This window comes from Acinonyx jubatus, chromosome A1, assembly GCF_027475565.1.
Source record: "Acinonyx jubatus isolate Ajub_Pintada_27869175 chromosome A1, VMU_Ajub_asm_v1.0, whole genome shotgun sequence".
In the NCBI taxonomy this organism is placed as follows: domain Eukaryota; kingdom Metazoa; phylum Chordata; class Mammalia; order Carnivora; family Felidae; genus Acinonyx; species Acinonyx jubatus.
Genome location: NC_069380.1, coordinates 225,172,085 through 225,185,620, shown reverse-complemented (window position 1 = coordinate 225,185,620; position 13,536 = coordinate 225,172,085). Strand labels below are relative to the sequence as shown.

The 13,536-nt window shown below is 40.7% G+C and overlaps 1 protein-coding gene across 2 annotated transcripts in view; it reads right to left on the bottom strand.

Annotated features, from left to right (window-relative positions):
* DNAH5 (dynein axonemal heavy chain 5) overlaps positions 1-13,536 on the bottom strand; it is a 283,808-nt gene that overhangs the window by 26,013 nt on the left and 244,259 nt on the right. For both annotated transcript variants that reach the window (XM_027074356.2, XM_053202043.1), the window contains exons 66-70: positions 9,375-9,618; positions 8,259-8,373; positions 7,569-7,759; positions 3,182-3,303; positions 1,384-1,533 (exon numbers count right to left, since the gene is read on the bottom strand). In XM_027074356.2, coding sequence (XP_026930157.2) covers positions 1,384-1,533; positions 3,182-3,303; positions 7,569-7,759; positions 8,259-8,373; positions 9,375-9,618 — 822 coding nt within the window. The remainder of the gene's footprint in view (positions 1-1,383; positions 1,534-3,181; positions 3,304-7,568; positions 7,760-8,258; positions 8,374-9,374; positions 9,619-13,536) is intronic.

The window sequence follows — 13,536 nt, the reverse complement described above, 5'->3', positions numbered from 1 at the left end:
GGATTCACATTTAAACCATACGTAAAATTCAAGGAATCTTAAGCCAACTCCTGCCTCAGGGGTGGTGAGACTTTCTGGGATCACAACTATAGATTTGGGAATACTGTGCTACCCTCTCATCTGCCTCTCCTCCTAGTGCCTTCTCATCATTCCTATTTAAAGAAACGTTCTTTTACTACTAACAAAATGAAGCAGCCATATCATGTCTAAGTTAATATAAAAATGGTATGGAAGAGCAATACATCACCTTTATGCTATACCTATGTGACAACTTAAAAACATGGCATTCTCATTCATTCTTGTACTATTTAGAACAAAGAAGATTAGTAAATCATTTAGCCCAAACGTACACCTCGCTATATTTGTTTATTTTTTCATTTTGCACATAGGTATTGCTAGAAAATTCCAAAGAAGCCTCGACGAAAATTCACATTGGGATTAAAATTTTCAACATTTCTTTATATTTCAAAGGAAACTCTCCTTAAAAATATTCTCCCAGGGAAAGGAGGACCCTCTTGCACTGTTGGTGGGAATACAGCCACTCTGGAGAACAGTTTAGAGGTTCCTCAAAAAGTTAAACACAGAACTACCCTACGATCCAGCAGTTGCACTGCTAGGTATTTACCCAAAGGATACAAAAATACTGATTCAAAGGGATACATGCACCCCAATATTTATAGCAGCATTATCAACAACGGTCAAGCTGTGGAAAGAGACCAAATGTCTATCAATTGCTGAATGGATAAAGGAGATGTGGTACATATATACAATAGAATATAATATTACCCAGCCATAAAAAATGAAATCTTGCCATTTGCAATGATGTGGACGGAATTAGAGTGTCTATGCTAAGTGAAATAAGTCAATCAGAGAAAGACAAATACCACGATCTCAGTCATATGTGGGATTTAAGAAAGATAACAGATGAACATATGGGAAGGGGAAAAGAAAAAAAAGGAGAGAGGGATGCAAACCATAAGAGACTCCTAACTCTAGAGAGCAAATGGAGGGTTGACGGAAGGAGATGGGTGGGCGATGGGCTAGATGGGTGATGGGCATTAAGGAAGGTACTTGTTGGGATGAGCACTGGGTATTATATGTAAGTGATGAATCACTGAATTCTACTCCAGAAACCAATACTGCACTGTATGTTAACTAAAATTTAAATTAAAAAAAAAAAAAAAAAAATATATATATATATATATATATATATATATATAGTCTCCCAGGTGTGCCTGGCTGGCTCAGTCAGTGGAGCATGTGACTCTTAATCTCAGAGTTGTAGGTTCAAGCCCCACACTAGGTGCAGAGATTACTTAAAAATAATAATAAAAATCTTAAAAAGTATATATTCTCCTATTTTTTCTAATATGTACTTTTTACCTGGGCAATGGTTCTGTCAGGACACCAGGATCTAATAAGGAGAAGACGTCTAAAGCAGTCAAGAGATTTATCATAGGCATTTGGAAGGGGTTCTTCCTCAGGGTTTTCCTTATCAAACCAAGTTTTCCACATTTTCTCATTTCTTGATATCTGAAATATCAGGGGATAAGAATTGCATCACAGCACAAGAAAATCTTTTAGTAACAGTTCACAGATATTTTTCATCAAACCTTCTGACCATTCCAGACATGTGTGAAAGATATCCTTTGACCTTTTCATTATTTTATATTCTAGTAGCAAAAAGTGTGGAAGTCTAAAATCAAATGTGATTTACGCTAAAGTCACTCTGTATTAATGCCAGCTTACAGCTAGTTTTTGAAGTAGGGAGAGTCTTGATTTGTTTAATATCTTCTAATGCCTTTGTGGTAACAATTTTGTAAGGAATAAAGAAATCAATGAAACTCATTTTCATTATTTTAAGGAAATCTGATTTGCTCCATGAAATCCTCTCATGATCAAGAACAAATTCATTTAGTTATTCACATATGCTTCCTCATTTCCCAGGACCACTCCTGGCACAAAAGAAGACATTTAATGCATGTTTATTATTGAACGAAAAGCTTTTTGGTCAATATTCTATTAATCTAGAGTAATATGAAATATAACATTTCATATCATCATCGAATGAATAATGATACACATGTTTCCTTTAGGTAATTGAGAAAGAGGAAAAGAATACAGTCCATTATCCTTTAGAGCTTAAAAAACTCAAAGAGAGACAAGCATCATATAAGAAAAGTATCATATAAGAAAGTATCATATAAGAGTAAAAAACAATAACTTCCCTCAGTCATGAAAGACTATATGACATGGAGGGATTTCAGCACAAGATAATCTCCAGAAGACAGCAACTGTTACTGAACAGATATTGGTCGAGGAAAGGTCACTAGGAGTCACCTTCGAGGGGAATAAGCTAGACTGCATTAAAGCCTCCCAAATGAAAGTTATTTCACTACATGGTAGAAATAATGCAGATCACCAGACATAGGCCAAAACATAAAAATACATAAAAACATACAAAGCATTTTTAAAAAGCTGAACATTAAGCTTCTGGTCAACTTAAACTGGGAGGAAAGTGAAGAACCAACCTTAGCACAGGTTCTGGTCATAAAAAAGCCTACAACTCATGGCTGAATAAAGCCACCTTGCTGTCAGTGTGACCTCTCTGGTCTTCTGATGTTTAAGAATCTGTTTCCTGGTTTGTCTCAACTGAACTCTCCAGACCCAACTTCCATGATCCCAGTACATACACAATTCATAGGGAACTGGCTGGTTGGGAAAGGACGATAACTTGTAAAGATAAGGGGCCAAGCACTGGCATTAAGTGTAAGTCCAGATGCCTGGCTAAAGCAATATAATGGTGGAAGGACAAGGAGAGGAAGAAGAAGAGAAGACAAGGACAAATGGGCAGGCATTTAGATACAGGCTCTTTGTATTTTTTTTTCCATTCAATCTCCTCTTAACTGTATCTAATGATCTAATTAAATCTATCAGTTTCCCCATTTGTGGATCTCCAGTTGGTGATACTGACATATGGTACAGGACAGTAGTAGTTAAACTTGGGTGGAGTTCACTTTATCAGAGAGTTGAGTGAGCATGAGCAAGGTCAAACACAGGTAATACCATTGTATGAGTGACAAAGTGAAAAAATCTCTCTTCTGCAAATACTATAGCTGGTGATAAATCAGGAAGCTGCTCCCCGTGACACGGCCATAAGTTTATTCAAAGCACAAGTTACCTGATCAAGGACATCAGAAAACTGTCTAAGTTTGCTGAGTGCCACTAAATTCAGCCAGGTCATGTCCAGGATCCATTTGGATGGTTTAGGAGGACAAGCTTTAAGGTCCAATGAGGCACCTCCTTTAAAATTAAACATATAAAGTTACTAGACTTTTCTTTCTTTACTCTAAAACAGTCTATTTACAAAAGCTTTTGCTTACACTTTTCATTTTAACTATTTTACAACCTTGACATTTTTTTAACTCAGAAATGTGTCATCATAATGGACAAGCTTTAAAATTTAATAAAGGAATAGATGATTTTAGAAAACACACTTGAGAATCAGCAATATAAGTGTGGCCCAGGAGGATGCTGAATTCTGTCCTAGCCCCATCTGGCCAAGGTCTGGGACAACGTAGCTCATCTGTCTGGGTCTCTGTTTCCAAATATATGTACGCTGGGAATAATGAAGCCTGGATGTTGTGACAATGACAGAATGACAGAAAACACATGCGTAAAGCACACAAAATGGATCAAGACCAGAGCAGAGGGTCACTAAATGAGTAGCTACTGTCAATGTTAAGAAGTGCATGATGTTCACACAAGCTCTTTCAAGGAGAGAATTTATCTAGAAACGTCAGCAGCACTACATGTATTTAAAGAGTTCTCATCTATAAATCAGTATATTATCTATATCCATTTTGAGCACATCGAAGGATCCTGTGTTGTATCACTTATTTTTGGTCAGTCTAACCACAGCAAAAATTTCCATTGGGTAGTGACTCTTATCTTGCTGCTGATTTACCTAAGCTCATGCGATTCATGTAACTCTCACAGTACCATAAAATAAATGGCACCTTAAAATGTTGTTGCTCACCTCAGAAAAACTAAATGTGTAAACAGTCATATTTTAAGTCAGAGGAAGAGTTAGAAAGTCTTTATAGGATATAATATACTGTTCAATAAACACCATCTATTAAAATGTTTCAGGGAAAATATGCTCCAAGCATAATTCTTAAAAGAATATAACCAACGCATTTGGTTACCTTTAAAATCCTTTTCTGAACAGAGCAGGTCATGAACAAATAACAATACTCAAGATATTTATTGAGCCAATCTCTGCTTTATCCAGGTACCCCATGGACCCCACTAAATTACTATCTTTTGCCAAATCCATCTGAGTATATTTCCAAGAAGGTAAGTGTGGCCTTGAAGCAATTTTGATAAGATTATTAACTCACAAAATCAAAACAGATTGCTTTAATGGCAGGGAGTAGTTAAAGACCTAAGGACAGTGGCATTGTGTTGAAAAATGTCATACCAATTTCTATGGAAACCGTCCATTTTCCAACAAACTCAAAAGAATAAGATATTCACTAGAGAGTTAGGGAGAAGCTATTTATGGGAAGGAAAGGGTGTTTCTTGCAACCAAAGCATTATTCATTGTTTAGTAGAGAGTAACTGTGTCATGAATATCTTATGTGCTTTAACAGTGTACAATGGGCCACAGAGAATGATTGTAATGGGTTGGGGACAGAGGTATTCCTGGATAATATGGCACCAGATTAAATGTACTTCTGATGAATAAATGGTTGGAATAGGAATCATTCAAAATAAATTCTCAAGATGATTGAGACTTACGCTGTTGCTTTCATTCTGGAAACCCTTACTTTCGGAAAAAGTAAGTTCCAATTTTTAAGGTAATACTTCATAAAAATGATGTGTTCTTATAACAAAAAATGTATACAAGTTACACCACACAGTTATAAAGCGGTACAGCCAAAGCAGATTTAGCACGCCATCTGGACTGATCCTTTCCCACCTTGGAGATGAGCAAATTAAAAGACCAGTATCAAAGTACTGTTGCTATCTGAATAACATTTTCAGGGTGCCTGGTGGCTAAGTTGGTTAAGCATCCCACTCTTGATCTTGGCTCAGGTCATGATCTCGCGGTTCGGGAGTTCAAGCCCCAAGTTGGGCTCTGCACTGACAGCACAGAGCCTGCTTGGGATTTTCTCTCTCCCTCTCTTTCTGCTGCTCCCCTCCTCCCTCACTCTCTCTCTCTCTCTCTCTCAAAAAAATAAAAAACGGGGGCGCCTGGGTGGCTCAGTCAGTTAAGCGTCTGACTTTGGCTCAGGTCATGATCTCACGGTCTGTGGGTTCGAGCCCCGCGTCGGGCTCTGTGCTGACAGCTCAGAGCCTGGAGCCTGTTTCAGATTCTGTGTCTCCCTCTTTCTCTGACCCTCCCCTGTTCATGCTCTCTCTCTGTCTCAAAAATAAATAAATGTTAAAAAAAAAATCAAAAACGTTTTTAAAAAATCTTTAAATAACATTTTCAAACAAGTGAACTCCCTCTGCAGGGGAGTTCACTCACTGGGTAACTGTCACCAAACATAACCAGCAAAGAGCAATCTTACAACGTAACTGCATTCCGAAGTTTATTCTGACACTCCGTTTCATAAAGCAGCATTCTAAAACTGTTGAATGCCAAAGACCCACAAAAGCTGTCCAGCCTACGCCAGCCGGGGACTAATCAAAACAAACTAAAATACTAAAGAAAATATCACAATGCCTATCATTTGCTGAACACATTCCATGTGCCGAGATTTACAGAAATTGTATGACTTCTCAAGAATCTGATGATGTAGATTTGACTATCCTTGTCTTACAGCTGAGGAGGCTGAAGCCTGAAAAAAAGTTAAAGAATCTGCTTGAGACACTCATCAAGAAATCAGCAAAGTCACTATTTTCACTTAGTCTTGCTAAACCTAATCCCACATCTGCTATCATCATGCCAAACTGTAACACACTTTACGGTATTTCAACCAGACCTGGATGCATTTCATGAGGAAATGCATTTCGTGCCTGAGTTGAGGCTGTCGGGAACAACTTGCCACAGTAAATGCCCATCAGCTGGAGGACCAGTCAATGGGACAGTATTATTGGAAGGGCTCGGCGAAAAAGTCAACCCCTACACCAAACATCTAAGGGATGTCTCCCCAGTTCATCCACGTGCTCCGATTTAGGAAAACTGAAAAATAAAGAAACCTAAGGAGCAAGAGTTCGAGGGTTAGAGACAAAGAATTAAAGACAGAGAGAGAGAGAGATTGTCCATAAATCATACATTTCTTTTTTTCTTTTTAAGTTTCTTTATTTATTTTGAGAGAGAGAGAGAGAGAAACCAAGAGCAGGGGAGGCACAGAGAGAGAGGGAGAGAGAGAGAGAATCCAAAGTAGGCTCTGGGCTGTCAGTACAAAGCCCAACACAGACCTTGATCTCATGACCCTGGGACACTGAGATCATGACCTGAGCCAAAACCAAGAGTCGGATGCTTCACGGACTGAGCTAACCAGATGCCCCATAAATCATACATTTCTAAGTTCAAGTGTAACCAAATGAGTCTTTGTTGTTTCTATAAGATACATATGCAAACGCATATTTATACAAACACGAATATGCATTTATTCACATATGGCTGTGGACCCACACACACCCCCAGGGCACAGCATGTGCCTACCCACACCCCTTCCCTACTGCTCCTTCAGGGTCCTTTTCAAGTTCCTCTGCAAATCTACTCTCCAGGTAAACATGAAAATCCCCCCGCCCCCACCTACTGTAGACAAAAATTGTGTCTCATCTATAAAGAGATGGCTTAGAAAGGTGTAGTAGATAAAGCCATTTCGACCCGAGCATCATTTCCACAGTTACTTTAAATATTTTTTTGTCCAGACATTCAAGAACGTGACAGCAAATTTGTTTCCTAGCCTTCCACTGGGCTGTATTGTGCAGTGGCACAGGGGACCTGCCTGCGAGCAATGTCTCAACAGATACAGAATCAATATCTGCAGGATGAGCTCCACAATCACCCCCCCACACACACACACACCATGGCTCCAGCCTCAGTCATGGGAGGCTTGACTCCCACCAGAGCATTGATGCTATCTTCCTTTGATACTCTTCCTCTGCAAGTCCCCAAGGCCAGCGACCCCTGCTCCTCCAGGCCTTTACTCACTTGTCCATCTCTCAGGGAGGCCTACCCATTAGATACCCCACTAAATATCCCATTTAGAATGTTAATTCCCAGTCCACATACCCTATAACTCCCCATCCCCCTTTCCCTGCTTTGCTTTTTCTATAGTGCCTACTAGCTTCTCCCATACTACACAATTTACTTGTTGTTTTATGATGTGCCCCAAGTGCCTAGTCTGTGCCTTAGCATACAGTAGTAGGTTCTCAATAAATATTCATGCAATAAATGAACAAATAAAGTATTTCACGTATATGCAATCTCCAATGACGTGCAAGGAAACTACTGTAGCCAGAAAAAAAAAAATAATACCGCACAAGACCTTCAAAGAATTCCTACATCTGGACCTGTGTACAACGCTTTCTACTGTTATACTGACCTTTGATAAGGGTGAGAAACTCTTCATGCTTCACTCGGTTCCTCTGGATGTCGATCTTCAGGGTAAGCAGCAAGGTGAATAAGAACTTGTGCTCCTCATACAATCCCCGGGCTGCATACTTGTAAACCTCATAAGTCATATGCTCAATGATATTAGCAATCCTCTTGCTTGTAATTGGGCTCTTGGCCGACCTGGAGGAGAGAACACTTAAACCCAGCTTACCCCACCGCCCTTTCCCATTGTCCATAAAAACAACCTCTTTAACGGCAAATACATAACTTTGGCAAGCCAGTTCCTTTGTACACAAGAATCAGCATCCTCAAGTGAAAATAACAAGCATTCTCTCAACATAAAATAACATAACAGAATCCTCAATGTTGCCTACATCGATTTTACCCGCAGGGTACTGTCACTCACAAAAAAAAAAAAAAAAGTCTTGGGAATTTTCTTGTGTAACAGAAACACACAAAACCAAAGGGATCAATCAATGGATGAAGAGTTGATGGGCCTGTCTCTGAGCATAAAATGACAAATGAGAATGATTTGTTAACACCCTGGTAATTACACTACACTCAGATTAAAAAAAGAAAAAAAGACTCAGTAGCAAGAGGAAAAGAAGTTACAAATGTAATGTCATCATTCTAGCCCACAGATACAGAATTCAGCGTGGCTTCCTGAGTGCAGACGTACCGGGCTAAGGAAAGGTCAAACAAGCCAAGAAACTGGCGGAGCGAAGTCTGATACATTTCATTAACCAAGCGCATCTCAGTGATGAGGAAGTACAGGATGCTGCCCCGTGTTGCCACTGAAAGACAGAGAGCAAGGTTGCTTGTGCTACGAGGGTGGAAAATAAATGATCTGTGCCCAGACCAGCCTAAACTCTAAATGAAAACAACAAGTTTTATTTTTATCAATGACTATCTACCAGCTCTGAGAGTCTCGAGCAATGCTCATTATATATATTTAACTCTTATTTATAAGCTCTGTGTAAGCACTCTGCTATTTGTGTTTATCACACAGCATTTTTCCATTTTAGAACCTCTTATGGATTTAGAACCCTTATGAATTTCACTATATTTTTTCATAGGTAGAAAAGGTAACTGATGGGATCGCAAACACTCTAACACGCAGCAAAGTGTGTACGCATTTTATGGACCTCATTCTTAAGCTCCATGAGGAAGCCTTGACTAAGCTTGGGGTCAGGTTGGCAAAACAAGGCATCATCGCAAAGATGATGCTCCTGACTCTCCAGCAGCAGATGATGCTGTTTTGATCATTTTTTTCAGAAAGAATGATAATTTTCTAAAGGGAATTGAGTTCTTTTAGCAGGCCCCTCTCGTAACCAATGAACAACACTGCTTTGCAAATTGCTGAGTAAGACTAAAGCACTCCCAGGAGACTAAGGAACTACCTTCCTAATACAAAGACTGCAAACAAAACACCGGCTCATTGTGACCAAATGATAAAGAATTAATGAGCAGCCCACAAACGCTGCACTAATTCCTTAAATTTCAAAACTGTAGTCAGACGTTCTTTAAAAGGTCTTCCTTTTTACTTTCTAATTTAAAAGTAAGTTCACAGGGACCTGAAAGAATTTGCTAACTAACATGGATTATCAGCACCTAGAGAATTTATACCATTAAAAAATGTTTTCTCCCAGTCTTACTGTATATGTCCCAACACAACATCACAAAACAGGAACGGCCACCCCACTTCACACAGCCCTTACTTCCTTCAGTTTCTCTGATTTTGGTTTGTTTCTCACTTCATTTTCCTGTGACATTTGTCTTTCATTACCAAACTCACCAGGTCTGTATTCCTCCCGGGCTGAGTTAATCTGAATTTCTGTCTCTGCCGAAATCTCCAGCTTCTGTGTCACCTCTTCCGCGGTCTTTTTTGTGTTGCTCAGCACGACGATGAGACTCTCGTCTTCCACCAGGGACCCCTGGGTACTTGTCAGCCGGTAAAGCAAATTATCTTCTAGCTCCTTCATCCTTCTTTTGTTTGCAGTGACATCTTCTAGGAGATGAGTTCTCTCTTTCTCCAATTCCTGTTAATTTGCATAAATATATTCTCTTCCTTAATTAACAACTATTGTTTGGCCATCCCTGACAAAGTTCACCTAGAGGACTGTTCTCAAGCTCCTGTAATGCAGTTATCATATGTGGCTGCAGGAACTTCATGAAAATAAGAGGGGAGCTAATGGAGGAAAGAATTGGTAGCAAACAATATGAAACTTACTAAAAATACTATCAATATCCACCGTACCGTCTATTTATTTCCTAAAGTCAAATCACGGTACGTGACTTTTGTGATTATATTGAAGCTTGTTTGAAAAGTGAAATATATTGAAAATATATTGACATATATTTGAAAAGACACACACAGATCTCTCAGAATAGATTCATTGTCTTCCCTTAGTCTCTTACTGATAAGAGCTCTGTTGTTTGAATGTGATTATGTTCAACCTGCTAGTTGAAATAGTATCCAGTTCTCTGAAAAGCAAGGGTCCAAATGACAGGCAAACAACCTGTACCAGGTACAGGTGCTGGAGGTACATTTAAATTGAAAAATGTTCTGGGCCTGAACAGGTGCTACTCTCTCCATGACAAGTAAAGTTTTACATCTTTCCTGAAGGATCTTTATAGATAGCTGGGGAGAGAATGGTTTAGAAAGATTATTGTCCATATTGGTTACTTCTTCTTCTTGGTGGTTTGGAGAGGGAGAGTCCGTGGAACAGAAGGAGAAAAAAGATGGGACCAGTGAGGATGGGGAAGCAGGGAACAGCCGTGACACAGAACCAGCCAAAGGCAGGGGTGCCTGGGTGGCTCAGTCGGTTAGGTGTCCGACTTCAGCTTAGTTCATGATGTCACATTTTGTGGGTTCGAGCCCCGCGTTGGGGTCTGTGCTGAACTCTGGCTCAGAGCCTGGAGCCTGCTTCAGATTCTGCGTTTCCTTCCCTTTCTGCCCCTCCCCCGCTCGCATTCTGTCTCACTCTGTCTCTCAAAAATACATAAATGTAATTTTTTTTTAATTTAAAAAAAAAAGAACCAGCCAAAGGCAGCAGGAAGCCCAGAGGCAGGAAGACAACAGAGAGGATGAGCCTCTGGCACCAAGTCAAATTGTACACAAAAGTCAGATTATTTAATGAGAGGCTCTAATTCTGAAGCTAGTAAAAGAATCAAAAATGGAAAGGACAGTGAGGGGCAGAAGACATGAATAGACACTTTTCCAAAGAAGGCATCCACATGGCCAACAGACACATGAAAAGATGCTCAACATCACTCATCATCAGGGAAACACAAATCAAAGCCACACTGAGATACCACCTCACGCCGGTCAGAGTGGCTAAAATGAACAAATCAGGAGACTACAGATGCTGGTGAGGATGTGGAGAAATGGTAACCTTCTTGCACTATTGGTGAGAATGCAAACTGGTGCAGCCGCTCTGGAATATAGTGTGGAGGTTCCTCAAGAAATTAAAAATAGATCTACCCTAGGACCCAGCAATAGCACTGCTAGGAATTTACCCAAGGGATACAGGAGTACTGATGCATAGGGGCACTTGTACCCCAAAGTTTATAGCAGCATTCTCAACAATAGCCAGATTATGGAAAGAGCCTAAATGTCCATCAACTGATGAATGGGTAAAGAAGATGAGGTTAATATATACAATGGAATACTACTTGTCAATGAGAAAGAATGAAATCCTGCCTTTTACAGCAACATGGATGGAAGTGGAAGGTATGATGCTAAGTGAAATTAGTCAGTCAGAGAAAGACAGATACCATATGCTTTCACTCACATGTGGATCCTGAGAAACTTCACAGAAGACCATGGGGAAAAGGAAGGGGGAAAAATAGTCACAAACAGCGAGGGAGGGAGGCAAACCATAAGAGACTCTTAAATACAGAGAACAAACTGAGGGTGGATGGGGGGTGGGGGAGAGGGGAAAGTGGGTGATGGGCATTGAGGAGGGCACTTGTTGGGATGAGCACTGAGTGTTGTACAGAAGCCAATTTGACAGTAAATTACATTAAAGGAAAAAGGACAGTGGGTAAATAGTATTTTAAAATTTGGACAGAAAGATATGCATTAGTCAGTTTGCTTGAAAAGCTTTCTAAATATAGTGCCCACTGACCGATGCTTAGACGCATTAATGAAGTAATATGAATTTAAGTGTGACACGATATGGTGAAACCAGGGTTCAACGCATGGTTAAAAGGCATGGTTGGGAGTTCCAGTTGTGCTCAGTGGAGCTACCTGGGCATGTGCTACCAAGCTCAGATTTCCACAGCAGCTTCAGCAGGGTAAATATTCGATTGGGTACTCTGGATATGGCTCAGCAGTTACTGTAGATTCTACTCCCCGCTGAGAGAACTAGAAATCTAAAGTTATAAATAGTGATTGGGGTGGCTGAATGGCTCAGTCGGTTAAGCATCCAACTCTTGATTTAGGCTCAAGTCATGATCTTGCGGTTCATGGGTTTGAGCCCCGCACTGGGCTCTATGCAGGCAGTATGCAGGCTGCTTGGGATTCTCTCTCTCCGTCTTTCTCTGCCCCTCCCCAACTCTTTCACACACTCTCTCTTTCAAAATCAATAGACTTTTAAAAGTAAAAAAATAATAAAGTTATGTGCAGCAATGAATCATATGAAATCATACAAAATATAATGGGACTACTCATTAATTCCATGATTAATTGGGTGACTTCCCTTCGCTCTGGTCCAGTGCCCACACGAACATCATGGGGAGGGAGAAGCCACACATAGCCCAAACTGCCATTGTGAAACTCTAGTGCAAGTCCTTTCCCTTTAGTGCTTAATTTATGTAATCATTTTTAGGATTTTCTTTTTGACTACGAGAAACATCGCATAACAATTCCACAAACTCTGTCTGTGTTAAACACCATCGATACACTGGTAACTGAGAGCTTCTTCCCAGCTCTTCACCATACGTGGTCTCGATGTCTCCACGTGAATGTCGAAGAGATGTCCCCCACCACCCCAGCAACACTACCAAAAGGGAAGTCAGGGCTCTTTCCTACATACCTGCTGCCCCCCAGCCTTCCCCATCCCAGCAGACGGCAGCCCCATTCTCCCAGCAGCTAAAATTTTGGAGGCCTCTGTCACTACGTCCCTTTCCTCAAACTCCACGTCCTGGTCATCAGCAAATCCTATCACCTCTACTTCAGAAACAGACCCGGAGGCTAATCGTTCCTCACCAGCTCCACTGCTGACACCCTGGTGCATGTCTCTGTCATTTCTCCTTTGAATGACAGGACCCATATAGGCCTCCCTGCCTCATCCCTACCGCCCATTGTCTATTCCCAGCCTACCAGTCAGAACACTGCTCTGAAACACACCTCCTCTCCCCAAACCCTCTAATGACTAACCATGTCTCTCAGAGTAAAAGCTAAGACCTTACCACAGCCTGTGAGGGTCCTTTTTCATTTTGCTCCAGCCACATCCAGTAAGCCCTAAATCAGCAATAAGCCAGAGCAGGGCCCGGGAATCTAACCTACCTCCAGGTGATGCAGGGCTGCTATTCCTGTCTGTTCAGGGCGCCACACTTGGAGACCAACTGCCTTAAACACATAATGCACTCTTCTACCTCAGGGCCTTTGCACTGGCTGTTGCTGTGTCAGGCCCATCCTACCAGGTAACTTACTCCCTCCTCCCCTTCAACTTCTCCTTAAATGTCACCTTCTCAGTGGAACCTACTTTGACCACCCTGTTTAAAATCATAGCCCACTATCTGATTCCCTAGCTCTCCCTCTTACCCCACTCTGTGTTTTCAAATAGCATTTACCACTTTCTAACATAACATATAAATTACTCATTAGTTAGTCTCCAAGGATTTTTTTGGTTCATTAATATGTTCCCTCAACTCTTGGAATGATGCCTGGTACACAGTAGGCTCTCAATATTTTGGAACGAATGACTAAATTCTATACCCTGTTTCAGACG